The sequence below is a fragment of the Terrapene carolina genome, unplaced genomic scaffold (genome assembly GCF_002925995.2).
Source record: "Terrapene carolina triunguis isolate 2854851 unplaced genomic scaffold, T_m_triunguis-2.0 Scaffold558, whole genome shotgun sequence".
NCBI classification, from domain to species: Eukaryota; Metazoa; Chordata; order Testudines; family Emydidae; genus Terrapene; species Terrapene triunguis.
The window spans coordinates 2,969,704-2,994,238 of NW_020664909.1; the positions used below are offsets into that span (position 1 = coordinate 2,969,704).

The 24,535-nt window shown below is 40.9% G+C and overlaps 1 protein-coding gene across 5 annotated transcripts in view; it reads right to left on the reverse strand.

Moving 5' to 3' along the window:
• Positions 1 to 24,535, reverse strand: part of SENP7 (SUMO specific peptidase 7) — a 72,771-nt gene that overhangs the window by 19,022 nt on the left and 29,214 nt on the right. For 3 of the 5 annotated variants that reach the window (XM_026659004.1, XM_026659003.1, XM_026659000.1), the window contains 9 exons: positions 18,738 to 18,856; positions 16,145 to 16,314; positions 11,618 to 11,939; positions 9,222 to 9,394; positions 8,391 to 8,537; positions 6,900 to 6,933; positions 5,865 to 6,047; positions 1,692 to 1,954; positions 487 to 647 (listed from right to left, as the gene is read on the reverse strand). In XM_026659004.1, the coding sequence (XP_026514789.1) occupies positions 487 to 647; positions 1,692 to 1,954; positions 5,865 to 6,047; positions 6,900 to 6,933; positions 8,391 to 8,537; positions 9,222 to 9,394; positions 11,618 to 11,939; positions 16,145 to 16,314; positions 18,738 to 18,856 (1,572 nt within the window). The remainder of the gene's footprint in view (positions 1 to 486; positions 648 to 1,691; positions 1,955 to 5,864; positions 6,048 to 6,899; positions 6,934 to 8,390; positions 8,538 to 9,221; positions 9,395 to 11,617; positions 11,940 to 16,144; positions 16,315 to 18,737; positions 18,857 to 24,535) is intronic. The other 2 variants (XM_026659002.1, XM_026659001.1) reach the window with 2 other exon arrangements.

Sequence of the window (24,535 nt, forward strand, 5' to 3'; positions counted from 1 at the left end):
TTGCTGCATCCTGTTTTATAATTGCTGTATTGACTGACAAAAAAGATCTTGTGATAAATAATGTGGCTTAAGACACTCAGAGAGCTAAGTAGCTCAAACATGACAGAAGGAACAGTGTTTTACAGTGAAACAACATTATTTAGAGTCAAATCCTGGTCCCATTGAAATCAATGGGGGTTTTACTGGGACAGGATTTAGCCCTTACTTCACGTATTAACTTTTAGTGAAATGATCTTAACTTTAATGCATGGAGCATAGACACGCTTCTCTCCCACTGGTGATGAGAGCTGAGAGACTGAAGTAAAGTGCAGATCTGGTTAACTTACAATAGAAATACTTCACATGTAACACAGCACCTTTCACCCAAAAATCTCAAAGTAGTTTACAAACATTAAATAAGTCATTAATTTATTCCGGCTATTTACTTATGTAATTTGCAATCATGGGCTTTTTTCTTAACTGATAATTTAAATAAAGCATACATACTTCTGAACTGGTCCAGTTTCTCTTATTTCTTTCCACTCATCATCTGACTTACATGACAGAGCAATGGAATAACAACCACCATTTTGCTTCTGCAATAGAGCATAACTTGGCTTGGTGACATTTGCTTTTGGTTCCTGCTGGTGGAGAGAAAAAGAAAAAACCTAAACAAAAGAAATCATCTTTATACACAAGTGAACACACAGCAAAGGCCGCTAGACATAAAACAAACCAAAGTACATTTTGCTATCTACAATAAATCTTCATTTATTATTCAATGAATTCATTATTCATTAAATCTTCATATTTTGTCCCTTTCTTCTCCTGCCAAAACCTACCTGCTGGCTAGCAAAAACAGAATTTAACACTTACATGCAACATAAGCAGTTCAGCGGTAAATGTACCTGCGAGCCAAAGCACACATACAGACAACAAGACTAGGTGACACCTATATAGCCCTTTTCTCTTCAAAATGGTTTACAAACATTAGTCAGCCATGTGAGTTGGGCAGTATTATCCCCACCTTTTTGAAAAGGAAATAGAAGCAGAAAGGATAAGGCTAGAATGTTAGAGGTGCTGAGTACCCCATTGGCTTCAATGGGAGCTGCAGTTATTGGGCACATCAAGCCTTTAGTGACGTGGCAAAGGCTACAGAGCCATCACAAAAGCAGGGAGCAAAACAGATGAACTCTTGACTTCTAGTTTTGTATTCAGACCAACCCACCCTTCCTATACCAATATTGTTACTGAATAGAACAAATATGTCTGATTATGGAACTGACCAATCCCCCAAATGTCAGAACTTTCAGCTTCCAATTTTTCCCTCTAAGATGTGTATCAGGGCCAGACTGCGCAATAAACCCAGTGCCCTACAATGGCTTGCACACCTAGAAGCGGAAGGCAGGAATGGGATCCTTGTGCTTCTCTGAATGCAAGAAACATGGTCTGGCTGGCTCTTGCACAGGTTTTGTACCATGGCAAAGGGCCCCTTGAACCCTCCTCCTGTGCATCCTAACAGGGGACAATCTAGCACTTAATGCAGAATGTAACTATTGCCTCATTATGAAGGATAAACTAACAAAGGTTATCGATTCTTAAGTATGGAAACAGATACTTTTATTTTCTGTGGTTAACTGAAAATGGCTTGATTTCTCTACTGGCAGTAAGTGACTTGACTCCAATGAATCATCTGAGAGTCATTTATTAACCTGAGGTAGGGGGTTCACAAGAACTGGAGCGCTGTCCTTCTGCATCTGCTGCTGAAATGAAGCCTGGCAACAATTCATAAAGGAGCTTTCCTCAGGCGACAAGTCCTTAAACAAAGGTAATGCCTGCTTCCAAGACAAGAAGTCAGAGAGATCTGGTGACCTGTTTTTCTTGCTCACTTCCGCAATCATCTCATTCAGCTTAATCTGTTCTCTTTCCGTGAGCGGTTGGACGAGTTCAAGGAAAACGAATTCGCTAGATTTGGCTGTAAGAAGAAAAAAGGCAGCGCATTAACTGAGACTGATGAGATATGGCAGAACTTCAGCAATAGTTGCATGGACTATAATTGTCAGATCACAGCACTGATTTGTTGAAACAAGTTATTATTTACATTTAAAAAAGTTTTAAATTAAATTTAACAGGCACAAAACAGCCAAGCATAAAAAAACTAATAGTGCCTCCTTAAGGTTTCCTATTAAACAATAATGCAGGGGTCGGCAACCTGTGGCACGCGGCTTGCCAGGGTAAGCACCCTGGCGGGCTGAGCCAGTTTGTTTCCCTCCCGCGTCGGCAGGTTCGGCCGATCGCGGCTCCCACTGGCCACGGTTCGCCGTCCCAGGCCAACAGGGGCGGCGGGAAGCCGCGGCCAGCACATCCCTCGCCCGTGCCGCTTCCCGCAGCCCCCATTGGCCTGGGACGGCGAACCGCAGCCAGTGGGAGCCGCAATCGGCCGAACCTGCTGACGCAGCAGGTAAACAAACTGGCCTGACCGCCAGGGTTCTTAACCTGGCGAGCCGCGTGCCATAGGTTGCCAACCCCTGCAATAATGCCTCAAAATAATTTGGGCTGATAGTCACAACTGCCTACTGGATTAGATTTACAATTACCATTAATTTCAATGCATGTGAATTCCCTAAGCGATTTAGCCTTACTAGATCTGGGCATCATGAATGCCTAACTCAATTACAACCTGTACTCGATAGGGACTACATCCTGAAAGAAATCTTTCCTGAGTCCCCTCTTCTGGCCTTCAAACAACCCCCCTACCCTCATCATCAGAAGCAAGCTACCCACAGAACAGGATACACCAACTCAAAGCAGCACCAGACCTTGCCAGAACAAATGCAAAACCTGCAGACATATCTCCACTGTTACGATGATCAACACCCCCCATAACACATCCTTCAAGATCCCTGGGTCCTACACATGCCTATCATAACATGTGGTGTACACCTCATCCAGTACACTAAATGCCCCAACAACACCTATGTGGGTGAAACCAGACAATCACTATGCTCTCAAATGAATTCACACAGAAAAACGATGAGAGACAAGAACACCGTATCACCTACAGGTGAACACTTTTCACAAAGCGATCATTCTATATCTGACCTCTCAGTCCTCATTCTCAAAGGAAACCTACACATCACCTTCAAAAGATGAGCGTGGGGGCTTAAATTCATAACTTTACTGGACACTAAAAATCGAACTGAAGGGAGACACTGGATTTATGGCTTATTACAACAATCTATCCCACTAACAACCTCTACCCTCCATGGTGCTCCCTCCCCCCGCCCCCCCAATGACTGGAGGGATGTTATCGGGCCACGTCACCTTGAATGGCCCCTTGAAATGTGTGTTAATGACTTATGCTAAACAATCAGTTCTGCCTTCTATTAGCTGTGGCACTATGTTTCCTAGAAGAGCTCTGTGTAGCTCGAAAGCTTGTCTCTCACCAAGACATTGATCCAGTAAAAGACATTACCTCACCCACCTTGTCTCTGTAAGGGTAGGTCTACACTGCAATTAAAATCCGTGGCTGGCCCCTGCCAACTGACTCAGGCTCGGGGGACTTGGACTGCAGAGCTGTTTAACTGCAGTGTAGGCTTCTGGGCTTGGGCTGGAGCATGAACTCTGGGACCCTCCCACCTTGCAGGATCCCAGATCCCTCTGGGTACCTCTACACATAGAACACTACAGCGACACAGTGGCACTGCTGCAGCTGCGCTGCTGTAGCACTTCAGTGAACTCCTCCTGTCAGCATAGGCAATCCACCTCCCTAAGCGGTGGTAGTTATGTCAAGGGGAGAATTCTACTGCTGTCTATGGCAGTGGTTAGGTCAGTTTAAAAAATGCGTCACTCAGGAGTATGGATTTTTCACACCTCCAAGTGACATAGCCCAGGTCTACACTAGCGGGGGGAAGGGGGTGGGTCGACCTAAGATACGCAACTTCAGCTACACAAATAGCGTAGCTGAAGTCAGCATATCTTAGGTCAACTTACCTGGCCGTGAGGACGGCGGCGAGTTGACCGCTGCCGCTCCCCCGTTGACTCCGCTTCCGCCTCTCGCGAGCTGGAGTTCCGGAGTCGACGGGGAGCGCAATCAGGGATCGATTTTATCGCGTCTACACTAGTAGATCTGCCCATAGTTAAACCAACCTAATTCCCTAGCGTAGACTAGGCCTCACTCAATTTCTCACTTTACAAAACTCCCATTCCATGCATAAAAGCTAATGCTTACCCTAAATTCTCTCTTTAAATAGAAGAAAGCACATTTATGGGTTAGAAGTACTACTGAATCTCAAGGACTACTGACACTACAGTTTTAATAATGGTCATGCGGTTGCTCATTAAAATATTGTGGGCTCAGACCAGTCGTGAGAGATTCTCCATGTCACTTCAATTATTGACTTTCATCCTGTTTCCTATTTTCTCTCTTTTAACAACAGTAATGTGGCTCATCATCTCCAAGTCAGAGCTGCTACATCAGACAAATTATTCCCTCATTCCTGCCTAATTTATAAGGTCTCTGAATGTATGAAGGAGAATTATATCCCCACATTATTTCTTGCATAGCATTATAGATGTGCTCGGTGCTTTACAAAACAAAGACAATCCCTGCCTAAAAGGCCATATAAACAAGTTAAATAATCTATCTGCATTTGACCTCTTGTGGGATTTTTCTATTTGATCCAACAAGACTGCACCATGGTGTTACATCACATTTTGGAAGAATCAAAATATCTCCTGCTGTCTTCCAAGATATTCTTGCACATTCACCACCAGAAGATAGAATCCCTGGAGAACACTATACCTGCTCTTAAAGAGATACTTATTATAGTCAGCCTGATTTTGAAAGCCATCTGTGATAGAGCAGAGAAACCTCCCACCAGCAGAAAAGGAGTTAAAGAGAGTGTATAGGTCCAGCTAGCCCCCACATACCTACAGCCAATGACAGGTCTAGAGGGAGAAGGAGAGAGAGAACCTGGCTCAGTTCAGGATTGACCAGCAAAGAGAGGCAGGGGGTAGCTTCAATACAAGCCTGACAGCCGTGACAGCTGCTGGGGGAGAAGCACTGTATCCCTGATCAAGAGACTGTTGAGGAGACTGAGGACCATCTAGCAGTGAGTGAAAGGTTATGATTTGACTGTAAAAGACATTGTGGGACTAGGACACTCCAACCTTACTCAGAGGGACCTGATGCCACAAAAGGTCCACAAGGGGGTGCTACTCCAGGTGAGCCACTACAAATTGTTTGGACTAGAGAAGCCATGCCCCAAACCGAAGGGACATAAGTAGGAAGTAGCTCAAGGCAGCAGACTTGGACTCTGCCAGGAGGACCCTGCCGATGTTGCTTCACACCCGGCCCAGGACCCCCTACCACACTCCCTTACAGACTGAGACCCAGATGCAAGTTGAGGCTAGAAGTTTTCCAGTCTAAGGTGAGAGAACCAGACACCTCTACAACCTGGTCAGAGAAGAAAGGGGCCAAAAATCAGGTTGCTAACCAGTTGGCTGCCTGGCCTTCTGAGCACACTATCACACCATCCATATGCAGAATTCAATGTTGCACAGTTCAAAGGGGCACATTTATTTCTGTACTTTTCACATGACTTCCCATCAACTTCACTGAGCTTTAGACTATGCCATTAATTTGTTGAAATTTTGCACTACATTAGATTAATTTTACTTCCCCTTTTAGGGAAAGCCAACTAAACAGATGAATTTTGAGAAAGCAAAACTGACCACTTTTTACCTTTAAATAATTAATGGTCTCCTGTTTCTCAAACATTTAAAATCTGAAATAGCCACCTGACTGCATGCTTATATATAGCAAGCAAATTTTTTTCATAATGTCTTAAAGGGGCCCGTGAATAGTCCTATCATATACTCACATGGCTTGCTTAAAACAGACTTTTCTAATTGGGTTTCAATCTTTTCTACGTAGTCTGCAGACAGCCAAAGGAAAATGAAAGTGCTACTCCTTGAAGAGTGACAATCTTCATTATTCCTCCACAGGCCAAACTTTCTTAGGTGTATGGTATCCACTGACAACTCTATGTTCTTATTAGGAGCCACTGTAGGAAACAGGGTTTAAAATAAGCACATCTTACCACTGAGATACACACACAAATATATTGCATATTAAGACACACAAAATAAAAGTCAAATGCCATTGTATCAAACTTGTGTAGCATGAGTAGTATGTGAAGACATCTACTTTTCTAAGACTTGCACTCTAAACAGAAAGTTACAAAGTTGTAATACGAAAGCACAACTGCACAAAACTCATTTTCCCTAAGAATAGCTGTAGTTATATTAATTCTCTAGCTATTACATTTAAATTCAATTGTGTCAGAAACCCAACTCCCCTTCTTTCAGTCAATTCATCTGTCATCAATTAAAAATGGCAGAGTAACCCTTTCTATTGAGTAGTGGTTATATGCTCATTATGTTATAATACTCTGAACAGGTGACTTAACATTAAAATACTGGTTTATACTTCCTTATCTTTAGTTGATAAGGAATTTCCTTTAACACCAACATGTAACATTTCACTTGGACTGCAAAAATTTATGTATCTGCTAAACTTCAAGTACATGACTAGTCCCTTTTACTTCAATGAAACTACTTGCTTTTACAATTAAGCACATGCTGCTTAAGTCTTGGCAAGATCAAGGCCCGAGATAGAACAGTGATGGGCTCATTATAAATATCACAGATGCTACTGAAATAGTTGAAAGCTATTAAGCTATTAATTACTGTATCATAAGAACTCCCTCACTTTGGTCTAAATGCCATATTGAAAACAATTAAGGAGGGAAAGCGCTTGCAGAACAGTAAGTTATACAAAATGTTTTCATAGAAAATGTGCGTGTTTTGCACATGGTTTTGTTAAGAAGAGGCCATGATGCAATACAGTATCTTACCTTGAAATGGGATCTTAATATACCTTGTAGTAAACTTAAAGGAAAAATTAAAACAGTAAAAATTAGTTTATTTTTCAATATTATTGCTCAAAACAATTAAACAGCAAACATTTATTTTCTGTACATTCCTCTTTCTGCTCAGCTGAATAAGCTGAAAGAAAAAATATTTGATTTGAAAACTCAGGCAAAAAATTTTTGACCAGGGTGCCTAATGTTAGGCTCCTAAATCCATAATAAGGCATCTAAATAACTCCGATCTGATTTTCAGAGATGCTTCAGCATCTCAAATCTCCATGGAGTCAATGGTAGCTAGCAAAGAGGCCCAGCTCCCCTAAAAACCTGGTCACTTTTAAATAGGTGCCTAAATATGAATACAGGAGCCTAATGAAACTTAACAATTTTGGCAGTTGTTTTATACAGATAATTTAAGAACTTTTGTATTAGCAATCACATGGTGGTATAGTCCTGCATCTTACACGCATCTTAGGGCAAGAAGTCTTAAATCTACTGACAGAATTAAACTTTTAAACTGTTAGGATAAAAATTTTAAATTCTGGCTGTTGATACTGATTCTACAAAAGTCACAAAGTACAGTTTGAATGATTTTGGCAAGTCTTTATTTCATTAGACTTTTACGATACATTTTATTACCGTATCAGAATCTTTTTCACAGGGCACACTAGCAATGGAAACAGCTGAAATTATTACTAAGGAATGTCCTGAAGTATGAATCTATAAACCAGAATTGAAAAATGTGTCCAAACAAAACTTGGATTTGTTTTAATTGCAGTATGTACACTGAGTCTGGTCTGGGAATTGCAGAAATCGCAATACCTCGTAACATACCTGGGCTATGGTTTAATCTCTTTCTTGGTTTATATTTTTTTATAACATGATATGTATGTTGCCCCCTCTGTCCATATTAAGATTTTGGTGCTGTTTTAATGCTCTTTGTTTTAAAACTACGATATAGAGCGCATCTCTTTAAATGAGAAGTTTTGGAGCACACTGTCCATCTGGAATACAAACATTAAGGGTTACTTTGTTGTAAGATCGGCAGTATTCCAGTAAAACATCATTGCTCTTGGTTTCAAGAGATGTTACGTCCGATCAGGCCAGTTTTTGCTTTCCAGCTGTGATTTTAAAAAATTGTCCCAGTTTGATTTATGATTGAGAATGTAAGTACCCTGCCTACTCATATTAATCTTGCTTTCTGAAAACTTCAGAGCATGTATTCCTTGGAAAACATCAACAGCCTTCCAGCTACTGAATGGTACACATCTGTACAACAGATAGGAGGTGATGAGTTACATGGACACCTCTTGATCAAAACAACTGGTAGGAAGGGGGCAGGTCTAATTTCAGAGTTATCAGTCTTCTTTCAGGACTTTTCATCCTTTGAAGTCTATTTATAATATGTGGAACTTGGCAGAAGTTTTGTTTTTATTTTTAAAGCCAAAGACCCATCACAGTAATCAGAAGTCAACTTACCGTAACACAACCTGTTGACGTTCCTTTTATGTTTCCTATATACAGCGTAGTAATCTTAATATCTAATGCTGGCCCCATCTGTATACTGGATGTGTTACAGGAAGGTAAATCTATGGAAGAGTTATCTTCAAGTGGTTCCGTTGAAATCTATACAATTAGAAATATTTTAATACAGTGCTTGAAATGAGTTTTTAGTCCTAACCTCAAGATATTTCCCCCCTGCAGTTGTGAGAGTTATTTATATGAGTTATTTTTCATACAGGTTTTCCATATTACAAGATACATATGTTATTATTACTAAGGAACCAGTTCTGGTGTTTATCCTCTCAGGGGGTGAGAGGCAACTCACTCTTCCTAGTTTGTGTCACTTCGTCAAAATGTAACAGTGCTCTTTCAACTCCATCCCTTTGCAAACTGATCTAACCCAAAATAAGACCCATACAGTAGAGTAGCAGCAAATATCCCTTTTCCCACATCAAACCCACACAATCCAACTTAAAACCAATATTCATGGCATGTTGCAATACTTCATCTATAGGAAAAGACAGCAATGTCTCTTCTAACTCGATACAAGATTACATGCAGGGATGTTAGACTGAGTACAGCAACACAAAACCCAATGGTATAAAATTGGTCAGTGAGTTACTGAACTTGCTTTTACCATGAGCTTTAGATTCAAATCCCATTTTTAGGCATAAAGGAAATGAGCAGTTTTAGCCTATGTTATTGTAGCCGTGTCGGTCCCTGGATATTAGAGAGACAAGGTGGGTGCGGTAATATTGTTTATTGGACCATCTTGTGTTGGTGAGAGAGACAAGCTTTCGAGCTTACACAGAGCTGCTCTTCATCTTCAGTTACATCTTGCAATAGCTCTTCTGCCAAAGGTAACTCAGGCTCTTGCTCTGTTTCTTTATTATCAGTTGTGTCATCATACACAGGCTGCAGATCCAGCTTTTCTGGATCTTTTGGTTCAGAAGATCCTTCATCGTCGCTGGAAAGAACAACTAAAGAGGAAAATGCATTTTTATAAGACTCAGATTTAAGAATAAATTGTAACTCCTATCAAATCACAGATTTTTGGTAAGAAAAAAAAAAAAAGCCTGTCTGCAATTGACACTGGGGTTTAATTAAACCCCATTAAACAGGATGTTATGCTGACTTGGTAGACCTGGGGTTGAACTATGCACTACCATGTAAGCAATCAAGTTACATACATTCATACACACACAAACATACGTGTATATATCTGTCTCTCTCATTGGCTTGGAAGGGGCAGAGAAGACTGTGAAGAAACTACTATAATGCAGGCTGACCTCCATTGCTCTGCACAACCCCTACTGGCTAATTTAAGAGTGGCATTTACAGGCTCCTAAGAGTTCCACCCAGTCTTCAGCTAAAAAGATGTTAATGTACATCTGCAGGGATACTAGGGAGGCAGGAGAGTAAAACACCAAAAAGGACACTGAATAAAATAAGCTTAGGTTTAATGCAACACTATGGTTCTGACTTACATGTTCAAAAAAAGGAGATTCAAACTTAAGGTTGACACTGTATCCTTTACTCACTCCAATATGATTTTTTACATAGACATGCACACTTACTTTCAACAAGATTATTGGCCTAGTAGATGAGGCGAAGCTGTAGATGTGATATATCTTGATTTTAGTAAGGTTTCTGACACAGTCCCACATGACATTCTCAGAAGCAAACTAGCAAAATGTGGTCTAGATGAAAGTACTATAAGGTGGGTGCATAACTGACTGAAAAAAACATACTTAAAGAGTAGTTATCAGTGGTTCGCTGTCAAACTGGGAGGATTTATTTAGTGGAGCCTCACAGGGGTCTGTTCTGCATTTGGCACTATTCAATATTTTCATTAATGACTTGGCTAATGGAGTGGAAAGCATGCTTATAAAATTTGCGGATAATACCAAGCTGGGAGGCATTACAAGCTCTTTGGAGGAAAGGATTAGTATTCAAAATGACCTTGACAAATTGGAGAATTGGTGTGAAATTAACAAGATGAAAATAAATAAAGACAAGTGCAAAATACTACAGTTAGGAAGGAAAAATCAAATGAGGAATAACTGGCGAGGCAGTAGTACTGTTGAAAAGGATCTGGGTACAGGGGATCACAAACTTAGTATGAGCCAACAATGTGATGTAGTTGAGAAAAAGGCGAATATAATTCTGAGGTGTATTAACAGAAATGTCAAAGCTAAGACACAGGAAGTAACTGTCTAGCTCTACGCAGCACTCGTTAGGACATAGCTGAAGTACTGTGTCCAATGCTGGGCACCACACTTCAGGAAAGATGTGGATAAACTGGAGAGAGTCCAGAGGAGAACTACAAAAAATGATAAGAGCTTTAGAAAACCTGATCTATGAGAAAAGGTTAAAAAACTGGACATGCTTAATCTTGCGAAAGGAAGACTGATGGGGGACCTGATTATAATCTTCAAATATGTTAATGGCTGTAATAAAAAGGAAGGTGATCAATTGTTCTCCATGTCCTCTGAAGGTAGGACAGGAAGCAATGGGTGTAATCTGCATTAAGTGAGATTTAGGTAAAATAAAAATATTAAGAAGCTAAGATATTAAGGTAAAGATGTTAGGAAAATCTTTGAATCTATAAGGATAGTTAAACGTTGGAAGAGGCTTCCAAGGGCACTGAGAAATACCCATCATTGGAGGTTTTTATTAACAGGTTAGACAAACACCTCTCAGGGATGGTTTACATATATTTGGTCTTGCCTCTGTGCAGGGGGCTAGAGTAGGTGACCTCTCGAGGTCCCTTCCAGTCTTACTTTATATGATTTTATATATTTATATAGAACCTTTTACCAAAGGATCTCAAATCAATTTTCAGGCATTAATTAATTAAGCCACAACACATCTCCTTAAGGTGGGTAAATATTTCTCTCATTTTAAAGATCAGAAACAAGCAGAGTAACTTGCCCAATGTCACACAATGAGTCAATTGCAGAACAAGGAACAGAACCCAGAAATTCTGTCGCCCCATTGCTGTTCCTTAACTACAAGACCATCCATTCCAATAGTACACATCATGCACTGTTCTGAGATTTGTGCAATGTTTTAGTGACAGTGTGATCTCTGATCCATACATTCTACTTCAAGTATTTACATTAGTAAGTCATGCCTGCCTCTTCTAAGTTTCTAAAAAAATCAATAAATATAACTATTGCCTACACAGATATATTACATACTTGGCTCAGCTGAAACAAATGACTGATTTCCCTTGCAGATTCTGTTGCGCAACTTGCTCAGATACTCTGACATGTCCACCTTTGGTTTACCAGCAGTGCCAACTAGTGGGGAAATCCTCACATCCTCACTGGTGGCAGAATACTGCTTCTGCAATGAACTCCTGGGAGGAGCCTCTGAGCAGTGTTCCTTTGCACAGCTGAGAGCTGGTTCCAAATGGTCATGGATGGCTGTTTCTTTACATGCTGCCTCTACAACCAGGGAAATATTTTCCTGAATCAGGTCAGATCTGTGGCTCTGGGTTGAAATTATTCTTCGTTCTTTCTAGAAAACAAAAATCCAAGATTTAATCTTTTCTGGGGTGCAAAATATACATTTATTTCCTGACCTTGCTTAGAGATGTTGCTTAACATTTCAGATGGAGCTAAGTTTAGGACTCAGACTGGGGTTAATTCTTCTTCCCCCCATCCTATGACGATGCAGAACATTTACTTGAAATATAGTAAGCAGAGAACAACCTTTCTGACCATGATTATTTTCAAACTGAACAAGAAACCAGTGTCTAATCTTTTGGCAGCTGACCCATGGGCTGCCACAGATAAGCGATGAGCACTTCTAACTCCCATCAAAAGCAGAGTTGGGGGTACTGAACAGCTCTCAGATTCAGCCCATTGGGAGTTCAGGGCCTGATCCAAAGCCCACTGAAGTCAATGGGAGTCTACTCACTGACTGCAAGGGGCTTTGGATTAAGTGCCCACAGAGCACCTATCATTGGTGCATTCAGGTGCTTGAACACAGATGACTTGTATTGGACTCTGCTCTTACTTTCTGCAAGTTCAGTTTCTCAAACTTGAATTCCCTTTACCCCTTTTTTTCCTTGCTTAACAACTGATCAGAATAAACTGTTTATCATCTCCAGGACTCCAATAACTGACTTGCAGTTCATAATTTTAAAATATGTGAAGGTTATGGTTTATTCTCTTCTATTAGTGAAGGAAGCTATGCTACTGAATTTATGCTATAATTAGCTTAGTGCTTTGAAATAAATTTTCTCCTTTGAATCGTTCATTTGCAGTGTAATAATAATTAATGGTTCCAAAGCGCACTTTAAGCCATGGTTTAGCATTTTAGATTACAATAAAAAGGGTTAAAACTGAAATAAGTAAAAAAAAAAAAAAGTAATTTTGGAAATGAAAAAAAAACAGTGAAAGAGGAAAATTAGCACACAAATACATTCTGCTACTTAAGCACCAATGCTGGAAACACTTACACAAGTAACTCTACATACCTGAGTAGTCACACAAGTTCAAACTGGATAATAAGGAGGTGATATTTAAAATACATCAGAAACATAAAAAATCCTAAAAGTATTGGGCCATTATGAGACAAAAATGGGGGAATTAATAATAATGCAGAAATGGCAAAAGTGTTCAATAAATATTTCTGCTCTGTATTTGGGGAAAAACAAATGATGTAATCATATCATAACACTCTTTCCATTCCACTAATATCTAGTTAAATATCAGCTACTAAAAGTTAGACATTTTTTAAATCAGCAGTCCGGATAACTTGCATCTAAGAGTTAAAAGAGCTGGCTGCAGAGCTCACTGGACCATTAATGTTGATTTTCAATTAGTCTTGAACATGGGGGCAGTCCCAGTGGACTGGAAAAAAACTAGGGTTGTGCCAGTGTTTAAAAACAGTAAACAGGATGACTCAGGTAATTACAGGCCTGCCACTCTGACATCGATCTCAGGCAAGATTATGGAGTGGTTGATACAGGACTTGATTAATAAAGAATTCAGGGTAATATAATTAATATCAATCACCATGGGTTTATGGAAAACAGATCCTGTTAAACTAACTTGATAGCTTTTTTGATGAGATTACAAGTTTGATTGATAAAAACAGTAATACTGATTATAATATACTAGACTTTTGTAAGGCATTTGACTTGGTCGCACATGACACTGATTAAAAAACTAGAATGATATAAAATCAACATGGCACTATGATGGGGTGCTCACCCCACACCAGCCCTGAAGGGGTTAAGGTGGCCCAAAAAGGGCTAATTAACCTAAACAGTTGCATCTCTTGGGAGGCACAGGGATTTATAAGGAGTAATTACTGATGAAGCCCAGCTGGGGGAGAAGCTGGGAAAGGATTATAAAAACAGGAAGTTAGTAGTAGCAGGAGGGCTGCCGGGAGAGAGACTGTAGTCATTCTCTAGGAGCAGAGAGGTAAGAAGGAGGAAACCCAGGATGGAGAATAAGTAGAGCCCTGCACGGATACAAAATATATATCCATGGATGCGGATATCCGAGGAGCTGCAGGAATTGCATGGTGAAAGCAGCAGCATGTCAGGCCACCTCTCCCAGGAGATAGCGCCTCACAGTGGCAGCTCCTCCGGCATGGCTGTTCTGCCTCCAGCCCTGCCCATGGGATGGGGAGAACCAGGCTCACTGGCAGCTGTCCTTGGTGCTGCTAGTGTGTGCAAGCAGCTCGCATGCCTGCAGAGAGGAGACGCAGAACGTTGTGTGGAAGGGACTCCTGTTCGGAAGCCTGTGAGCCGCTTGCACACACTAGCACGACCAGGAACAGCTGTTGGTGAGCCTGGTGCCCGCCCCAGTGGGCGGGGCTCAGGGTGGATCAGCTGCCGGAGTGAGGCGCTGACTCCTGGGAGCAGCGGCCTGACATGCTGCTGCTTTCGACGCTGTGGTTCCCAGTAGAGCCCTGCAGCTCCACAGATACCGATTTATATCCACGGATATAAATTTTGTATCCACGCAGAGCTCTAAGTCCTGGGATCCTAGCCCTGGAAGCAGGGTCAATCTCAGAGAAGTTGTGGGGAAAGACAGCCTGAGAAGCCCTGGTAGGAAGAAGCCCAGTGAAAATACCAGCAAGGATGGGGACTGTGTAGACCTTGGCTGATGTTCATAGGATTCCAGGGCTGGAACACGGTGTAGACGGAGGGCCTGGGTTCCTCTACCAGCAACAGGAAAGTGGCAGAGGACTGTTGGAGTTTCCATCCAGACAGCTGGTCTGATGAAACTTTAATACCCTGGAAAGGGGCATTATATAGTGACTAGTTGGAGGGGTGGGTCATGAAGAGAGAGCACTGTGAATTACGGGAAGAGGAATGACTACACCAATGGAGTGACCATCAGCAGGGGGTGCCCAACGGGAAGAAAACAGCTATACCATGCCTGGTCACAAGGAGGCGCTCTTACGGTGAGTGAACCCCATTACAGGCACACATTAGATGGGCAAAAAACTGGCTAACTGATAGGTCTCAAAATGAGACTATAAACAAGAAATCATCATTCAGCACATGTATGTCTAATGAGGTGCCATAGGGATTAGTTCTTGGCCCTACCCTACAACATTATCATGAGTGAGGTGGAAGAAAACAAAAACTCATCACTGATAAAGATTGCAGACAACACAAAAATTGGGGGAGTGGCAAATAATGAATAGGACAGTTCACTGACAGAGCGATCTGAATCGCTTGGTAAGCTGGGTGCAAGCAAACAATATGCATTTTAATAAGTCTAAGTGTCAATTTATACATGGTGGGAACAAAGAATGTAGGCCATACATACAGGATGAGTGACTAACTTGGAAAGTAGTGAATAAGATTTGGGTGTGGTGGGTAATCAACTGATCATGAGCTCCCAGCAGTCTGATGCTGTGGCGAAAAGGGCTAATGAAATCCTTGTATGCATAAATAGGGGAATCTCAAGTAGGAGCACAGACATTATTTTACCTCTGTATTTGGCACTGGTGCGACCTTTGCTGGAATATTGTATCCAGTATTCTGGTGTTCGTAATTCAAGATGGATATAGATAAATTGGAGAGAATTCAGAGAAGAGCAACCAGAATGATTAAATGATTGGAAAACATGCCTTAAAGTGATAGAAGGATCTCAATCTTTTTAGCTAAACAACAAGAAGGTTAAAGGGGGCTCGATCACAGTTTATAAATATCTACACGGGGAACAAATATTTGATATAGGGATCATCAATCTAGCAGATAAAGGTATAACACAATCCAATTGCTGAAAGTTGATGTTAAACAAGTTCAGACTGGAAATAAGGCATACATTTTTAACAGCGAGAAATTAACCATTGAAACCATTTAACATGGGTCATGGTGGATTCTCCATCATTGGCATTGTTTAAATGAAAAGTGGATTTTTTTTAAAAAGATACACTCTAGGAATTATTTTGGGGAAGTTCTATGGTTTGTGTTATATAGAAGATCAGACTAGATGATCACAATTGTCCCTTCCGGCCCTGGAATCTAAAAATCTACTCACATATGTAGAGTTACTCAGGTAAATGTTGCAGGGTCAAGGTCTATAAAGGAATGGAAGGAAAGCTATCAAGATTCGAAACATCACTACTTAGCCAACAGGTGGTACATAATGTCTTTTAAAGACAATTTACTAGCTACTGGTATAATCTTTGGATTTAGTTGCTGCTATTAAAGCGAGAAAATACGGTAACACAACAAAATTGTTACTTACATATGACGATGGTACTTTTCCAGGGGAACTTGCATTACACGGATCAGGAAAATGGCCACTAAATCTTCTTTTCCTCTTATCAGAATTCAGACAACTTGCTTCCCTCAAACCAAAAGAGGTATAGTTCAAGATTTTGCTTTCTTTATCTTGTTGATCGCTTTCCTTGTTTTCTATACCAAAGATTTTAATAAAAACAACAAAAAAGAAGAGTGACTTAATAGGGCACAATACGGTAACATTTCTATTAAAATTGCTGCTAGTCATCCTTAAACATCTTCACTGTTTTCAAATTGTGGTCACAGTGACAAAAATTTAAAAAGTGCATCGATTACCATATTTGCATCCACACAAGATTTTTCTCTCTTTCTTGCGTTTACTAGATAATTTCCCGCCCAGGGGAAATGGCGATATACAATGAAAAATTATTTTAAATTCAAAACCAATCTGAAATCTGAACAAATCTGCAATCTACAGGAGCAAGAAAAGGATGTAACTGAACTCACAGCTCACCTCAGAGTAGGAATGTTATCCTCAGTACCTTAGCCAGTTCTAGCCTTGGTAATTAACATTCTGCCTCCCTAAGTCCCTCCTGCAGTTTCAGCTGGATACAGTATACTGCCCCTCTTGTAAATATTGCTAAGAAATGTTAAAAAATGTGTGTAACCCACACACCTCCTGGGTGTGGTGCTCTGTCCCCTCTAGTGGCACCCGGACCACTAATAGATTAATGAGTCTGCTACAGCCTTAGCTAAGGTCCATGTGGCTCTTAGCTCATGCAGTACAGGCTCATGCCTTTAGCTTCAGAGGTCCAAAGTTCCATCCCACCTACCAACAACTGAGGTCTGTCGGTGTTACACTTGCACATTACACCACTACTGCAAGACAGGCAAGCTGGTGAACAAAATCATTGTGTAGCATTTGTACAACAGTTAAGTTCATGTAACATTTTAACATCCTTTGAGACAAAAGGCTTTGTATAAAGTTGCGATATTATTGTTAGGGTTGTCAATTAATCACAGTTAATGCATGCGATTAATACAAAATTAATTAACTAGATTAAAAAAATAGTTGCGATTAATCACAGTTTTAAATCACACTGTTAAACAATAATAGAATACCAATTTACATTTATTACAAATATTTTTGATGTTTTTCTACATTTTCAAACATTAATTTCAGTTACAAAGTTACAGAATATGAAGTGTTCAGTGCTCACTTTATATTATTTTTTATTACAAATATTTGCACTGTAAAAAAGATAAACAAAAGAAATATTATTTTTCAATTCACCTCATACAAGTCCACTTAGTCCTACTTCTTGTTCAGCCAATCACTAAGACAAACAAATGTATTTACATTTACAGGAGATAATGCTGCCCGCTTCTTATTTACAATGTTACCTGAAAGTGAGTACAGGCATTCGCATGGCACTGTTGTAACCAGCACTGCAAGGTATTTACATGCCAGATACGCTAAACATTCATATGCTCCTTCGTGCTTCGACCTGTAGGGTCTAAAGCAGGGATGGCCAACCTGAGCCTGAGAAGGAGCCAGAATTTACCAATCTACATTGCCAAAGAGCCACAGTAATACGTAGCAGCCCTCTATCAGCTCCCCGCCCAGCGCCTCCTGCCCACCGGCAGCCCTGCCAATCAGCGCCTCCCCCTCCCCTCTCTTCCTGATCTGCTGTTTTGTGGCATGCAGGAGGCTCGGAGGGGGAGGAGTGAGGGCATAGCAGGCTCAGGGGGAGGGCAGGGCCTGTGGCAGAGCCAGGGGTTGGGCAGTGAGCACCCGCTGGCACATTGGAAAGCTGGCGCCTGTAGCTCCAGCCCCGGAGTCGGTGCCTATACAAGGAGCCGCATATTAACTTCTGAAGAGCCGCATGTGGTTCTGGAGCAACAGGTTGGCCACCCCTGGTCTGAAGTTTTACATTCTTTTGTTTTTGAGTGCAGTTATGTAACAAAAAATTCTACATTTGTAAATTGCACTTTCACGATAAAGAGATTGCACTTCAGTACTTGTATGAGGTGAATTTACAAATATAGTTTCTTTTGTTTATCTTTTTTACAGTGCAAATATTTGTAATAAAAATAATAATATAAAGTCAGCACTGTACACTTTGTATTCTCTGTTGTAATTGAAATCAATATATCTGAAAATGTAGAAAAACATCCAAAATATTTATAATAAACTTAAATTGGTATTCTATTATTAACAGTGCAATTAAAACTGCAATTAATCATGACTTTTTTAAAATCTCACGATTAATTGCAATTATTTTTTTAATCGTTTGACAGCCCTAATTATTATAACTGAAAGTAGAGCCTGAGGCTTCTCTCTCAATTTCCTTCTGTTTGTGGGTTTAAGTTATTGCCTTAACATTATTTAAAATTTAGCTTTGGATATTTGATACCATATGGATATTTTACCCCCACACACTTCTGACAAAATGTACATACTGTTCACAAAGCAAAACCTTTGTATTACCTTCTTTTTCTTACACTCTGCTTGTAAATCTAAGGCAAATATCCAGTTATTCAACTGTAATATCCAAATATTTAAACGCAAAACAGAACTGCTCTTCATCACCAACCTTTCTTTTGCTGGTCATATCGTTTTACAGTAAACAGAGCATTATTGCTTTCTGCTTCTTTAGAAGGTTCAGACAATTTCAGAAGACTGTCATCTGTCTTCTTCTGGCGCCATTCATTCCTGTAAAACAGCAACTATGAATTCTCCTTAATTCTGCAAGAGTACTGACTAACCCTCTCTATGGATATCAGAGTAGGATCAGACTACAAAATCCTGCTTCACTAGTAAGTGTTGTGAAGCACAGCAAAATACAATGCAGACTAATTCAGTTTCCTCCATGGAAATACACTACTAGACGTACTGACATTAGCAGTGTTGATCACTAGTGAAAAGGATGCTTCTAAGAAGGTGCACAACATGAGAATCTGATTCACTGGTAAGGATCATTTAAATATTGTTCTGCCAGTGCTGCCTGTGAAGCACTGTTGAGATAATGATCAGAAGCACTGGCTGCAAAGAGAAAAGCCATAGTCAATTAAATATCTCCTTCCCTTTGTCATTAACATCAGGTATAGGGGCAATATAGCACATTTCAAATTATTTGAGACTTTAAATGGGCACAAGATTCCAAAGTATGAGTTGTTCCCAAGAGAAAAGGTTTTAAACAGAGAATTCCAGCTAAAAGGGTCTTGAAAAGGATGTGCTTAGCACAGAGGGGCTGAAGGAAGATAGGGAAGATTACTGGAAACCGATAAAAGGAAAACTACGGGTCTTAGTCTGTGCCTATTTCTCAAGCTGTTGGTTTTATTTTAAAAATGGAAGCAACAATAGCAGAACCAAGGCGTTTACTCCCCTCTACAACTCTTTTTTCCTGTACAAAATGTACCGATAACAAATTGATGTCACACTTCAGTTTTGAGGGTCTGATCTTGTGAGCTGCTGATGGCCCTCAACTCCTATTGAAGTTAACAGGAGCTGACAAAGCTTAGTACTGTACCAAAAAAGGAGACACCACCTAGCAGGATTGGGACCTGCCAGATGTGGGTGCTTAAATGCATTTCCGACACCAGCAAAAAGGATGGTCACTTTGGGCAATAAGCCATATTAATCTATTTTATGTTTTCCATGCCAGTTGTCTGCTTCAACCTGAATTTTTGGGGAAAATTTCAGACGAAATAGTTCAACCATTTCAGAGAATGAAGTGAGGGGAAAATATGTTCATTTGCCTAGGTTAAAAAATTCTGGAGACCTTTTCTTTAAAAAGCATTCCCTTGATTTAGAGCAGTGGCTTGAAATTTGGCACAAGAGTTGCCTTTGAGTCAGGTAAGTGCCTTTTGCTGTCCTTGTGAAAATACACCCAAATCTGGCCACGTTAGAAGACCATGAAAAATTATAGTTTGCACATGCTCAGTAGAGACTTCTTATATTCTAGCAGTTAAACTCCTCAAATTCCCTCCGCACTAGTCCAAGGCTGAGCAGGACTGTCTCTGCAACTGCAGCTCTGGATTGCTGCAGGCTGCGCCAGGTCAGGGTCCAGGTACCTGAACTGAGAACAGGGAGACTATTTCTCTGGCTACGTCTACACTGCACACCACTTGCGGCAGCATGTAGGGGATGTGTAGCTACATGCCAGGCTGCGTTCACTGCAATGTGTAGCTACAAGTATCAGTGAAAGGCTCTGTCAAGGGGGAGGCAACGGGAAAGAGATCTGGCAGCGGGGAGCTGCCAGTTACTTTTCCTGCTGCCTCCTAGCTACTGGAGTTTTTCTCTGTGGCAAGAAAAGGCTCAAGCAGCAGGGAGCCGCTGGAGCCTTTCCTCACTGCCTCCCCTCTGCCAGAGCCAATTGGGGAAAGGCTCTGGCAGTAAGACATTACACTGCTAAAAACAGCATTGTAAATGGAGGAGGCATTGTTTGGGTGCGCAGAGAGCTGTGTAGGGTATATACCCACCGGATTCAGGCATGTCCTTACTTTAATCGCCTAAGCAGTGCTTCATTGTCAACACTTCTATTTATACCTGGGCCAGGGGGCAAACAGTGTACGTACTCTACATGCTGCTGTAAGAAGTGAAAAGTGTAGACGTACCCTCCCTGCTCTCAATGACCTTCCTCTTGGAAGGCAGCATTGAGGAGGAAGCTCCAATTCAAATATAGATAGGATACAATGTGGACAAAGTAGGTGTAGGGCAACATATTGGATGAGGAGCTGAGGGGTAGGGGAGAATTGGGATTTGCTCAAGAGACTGGGACAAGAAGACAGAGGAGACACAAACTGGATGACAGCCCAGAGAGGGTGACTGGGCCTGGGAGCCAAGGGGAACAGGAAACATCGGGGTCGCAGGGGTCACGACTAGAGGAAGGGGGAGAGAAAGATGGAATGAGGAGCCATGAAGTGGAGAGAACTGGGATGGGGAATCCAGAGAAGCAAGACATATTTCCTGGGCAAGGAGACTGGATCTGGCAAAGTGAGGAAAATAGGCCAGGGTGAGGAACAGACAGGACTGGAACAGGGACAGGTTGGAGGAGAGGAGGCAAAAGAGGTCACTTGTGTGGAATGGGTAGAAGAATCTGTGCCCACTGAAGAACACTGGCTCTCAAAGCCTAGAATGGAATCCAAGATTCCTGAACTTCCCGACCTCAGCTGTTAGCAAATATCTGTGATACCCACGGGCAAAGTGTATGTCTCATCCCCTCTAGTGCTGTGCCACAAAGAGGATAACAACTTACTACTGCTATCAGTTACTCCATCAGCTCAAGTGGCAGAAGTCTGCATGGTGGTCCGCATGTCAAGAAAGATGTGGAGAAACTGGAGAGGGTCCAGAGAAGAGCAACAAGAATGATTAAAGGTTTTGAGAACATGACCTATGAAGGAAGGCTGAAAGAACTGGGTTTGTTTAGTTTAGAAAAGAGAAGACTGAGAGGGGACATGATAGCAGTTTTCAGGTATCTAAAAGGGTGTCATAAGGAGGAGGGAGAAAACTTGTTCACCGTAGCCTCTAAGGATAGAACAAGAAGCAACGGGCTTAAATTCCAGCAAGGGAGGTTTAAGTTGGACATTAGGAAAAAGTTCCTAACCGTCAGGGTGGTTAAACACTGGAATAAATTGCCTAGGGAGGTTGTGGAATCTCCATCTCTGGAGATATTTAAGAGTAGGTTAGATAAATGTCTATCAGGGATGGTCTAGACAGTATTTGGTCCTCTCGAGGTCCCTTCTAGTCCTAGAATCTATGAATCTATGAAAAGGTTCTACCCCTGCTGATGAACCATACAGGTGTCAATATGATGCCACAATAGAACTTCTGTCTTTTCAGTTGGCTTTTTAAAAAGCCTATGAAATTATGGCCAGCTGCTACGTTAAAAGGACATTGATTTTACAATGTCAAACACTCAAAAGTTAGGGCCAATCTACACTAGAAGTTCTACGGCGGCACAGCTGAACCAATGCAGCTGCACCACTGTAGCATGTCTGATGAAGACGCTTTATGCCGACAGGAGAGAGCTCTCCCATCAGCATAATAAAACCACCTGCCCGAGAGGTGGTAGCTACAGTTACTTTCAAGGCAAATTGGTGGGTACTTATGGGGCTTAGTTTCTCACTTCTTTTTCCTGTTTACTAATTGTAAAATCTGATTAGCTAGTAGTTAGTAATAATTTTCCAAGTGTGGAATACACTTAAAAATAAGATTTTCACACTGTTGGATGGGGATTAACACATGGAAAACAAACAAATTAGCAATTACCTTATCTATCTTTTATGGGAGTTCCAGAGACTTCATAATATGCTGCAAATTTCCCACCCCTTCTGTCCCTCTTCCCAAATTCTTTTGTATAACAAATGCTAAAATGAGGGAAGAGTTAGTTGTTCAGCTCTGGGCTATCAGATGATCTGGGAATATTGCAAGTGGCTCACAAAAGGAACTCTGTGATTTGATGAATTCTGGGTGCCTCTGCAGCACCCATCAGATCTCCAAGGGAATGTCTACACGGCACTCAGAGATGTGATTGAAGCACGTATAGACATATCCAAATCCAACCTAGCTTTGATCTAGCTAGCTTGAGTACTAATACCAGTCAGTGCAGGCTAGCTGCTCCGGTAAGTACTTAGGGTCCTGGGTAGGCTTGTACAGCCCATGCTGAAGCATGTGATACTTCAGTGCTATTTGTGCTCTCACTGACTAAATTAAAGCTAGCTTGGGCATGTATTCAGGAGCTTCAGTCACAACTCTGACTGCAGTGTAGACATACTCTGAAGCAATTAAAAGGGCTCAACATCTAGCGCTATTTACTAATGTTTTCATCTTCTAGTCTAAATTTACTACTTTTAAAATCCCAACCACGGTTTTTTAGCTGGCTGAAATGGGAATAAGACAAGACAGACGGCTGTGATCAGACTATGATTAGAAGAAATATGTTTTTGTGGCGTGCTGGGTATGTCTATGTAATACTATTGTAGACGAGTTATTAATTCAGGTATAGTAAAACAGGAGGTTTGAGTTATTTTCCTTTAATTCTTATCTGTATCTTCTTGTTAAGGTTACCTGCACATTTATAAACATCTTATTTTGTTATTGTAAATATTCAGTGAATAGATTTCCCATTCTTCATAAGAGTTTCAAATCTGTTTTTAGAATGGTGAAGTGTGTGTGTTAACATCTGAAGTAATGCTACTTACAACAATGACAGAGGTCTGATAAAAAGGTACCTCATAAAAATTCTGAGATGCATCTTACTGTAAAAGCATCTTACTGATATGAAAGATTCAAGGTGACAACCTTAAAGAGACAGGAAGACCATCCATTCTGGCAGGCAGATAGGCCAACTCAGAAAAATCAAATTAAAAATACAGTATCATGAATGCAAACAGACATGCAGGAAAGAATGGGGGTCATTCTGTATTCAAATTTACACCAAAATTTTCCTTGTTAAATTCATACATGGTCACAACACGTCTAAAATAGGAAACAGAACTCTGAATAAGGCTTTACACACACACTGATGCATTCTGATTAAATAATAAGCCACTCTGGGTTTGCTCATCACTATGTGATACCTCTCCACATGGGAATGGGCCACTAGAGCCATGTGGTGGGCCTAGATATAGGGGTTGTTGTCGGGAGCTCAGCCTAACTCTCTCATCCCCCTTCACTGAGAGACTGTCCACTCATCGGGTTCCCAGTGCACAGTGAACTGCTGCAGCTGTCTCTCAAAAATGGGTTGCAAGAATATTTTATCATAGATATTATTATGAAACTAACATAAGGGTTGCTCCCAACTCCCCCGATAATACACACACACACATATTACATAGGTAACTAAATGTGTGTATCTTGTATATTCAACTGACAAGAAGTTGCAGTTTAAATTACATGTCGGAATTGGAGTGAAAAGCATCACTAATCTGACACCAGAACCGCTAGATTACAAGGCTACTATATACACTGGGCTTAATTCTCCATTGCCTTGCACCTTAAAGCATTCACCCTGGACAGGTATCGAGACAAAATAAGTTATTTATACAGTATCAGTGTGGGGAAAGCGGTGTATTCAGAAGGTAAGAAGTGATTTAATACGAGTACCTCAGTTTCTGCTTTTTTTCCCTGAGTGCTACAAGCAATTCTCTAATACCAACCATTTGAAAAGTATTGATGCATTTTTCATCAAATGGGGCCTGATACTGCATCACCTACTCACATGAGAAATCCCATTAACTTCTCATGGGGTGCAGGATCAGGCTCTATCGCCACTTTCAATGGACATCTCTGGCCTTTCTACACGCAGTGGATTAAAATTTCTCCTGCCACTAAAAAATTATGCTTCCCTACTACAGACATTGGAGGCCAGATTTTCAGAAGATGGTATCA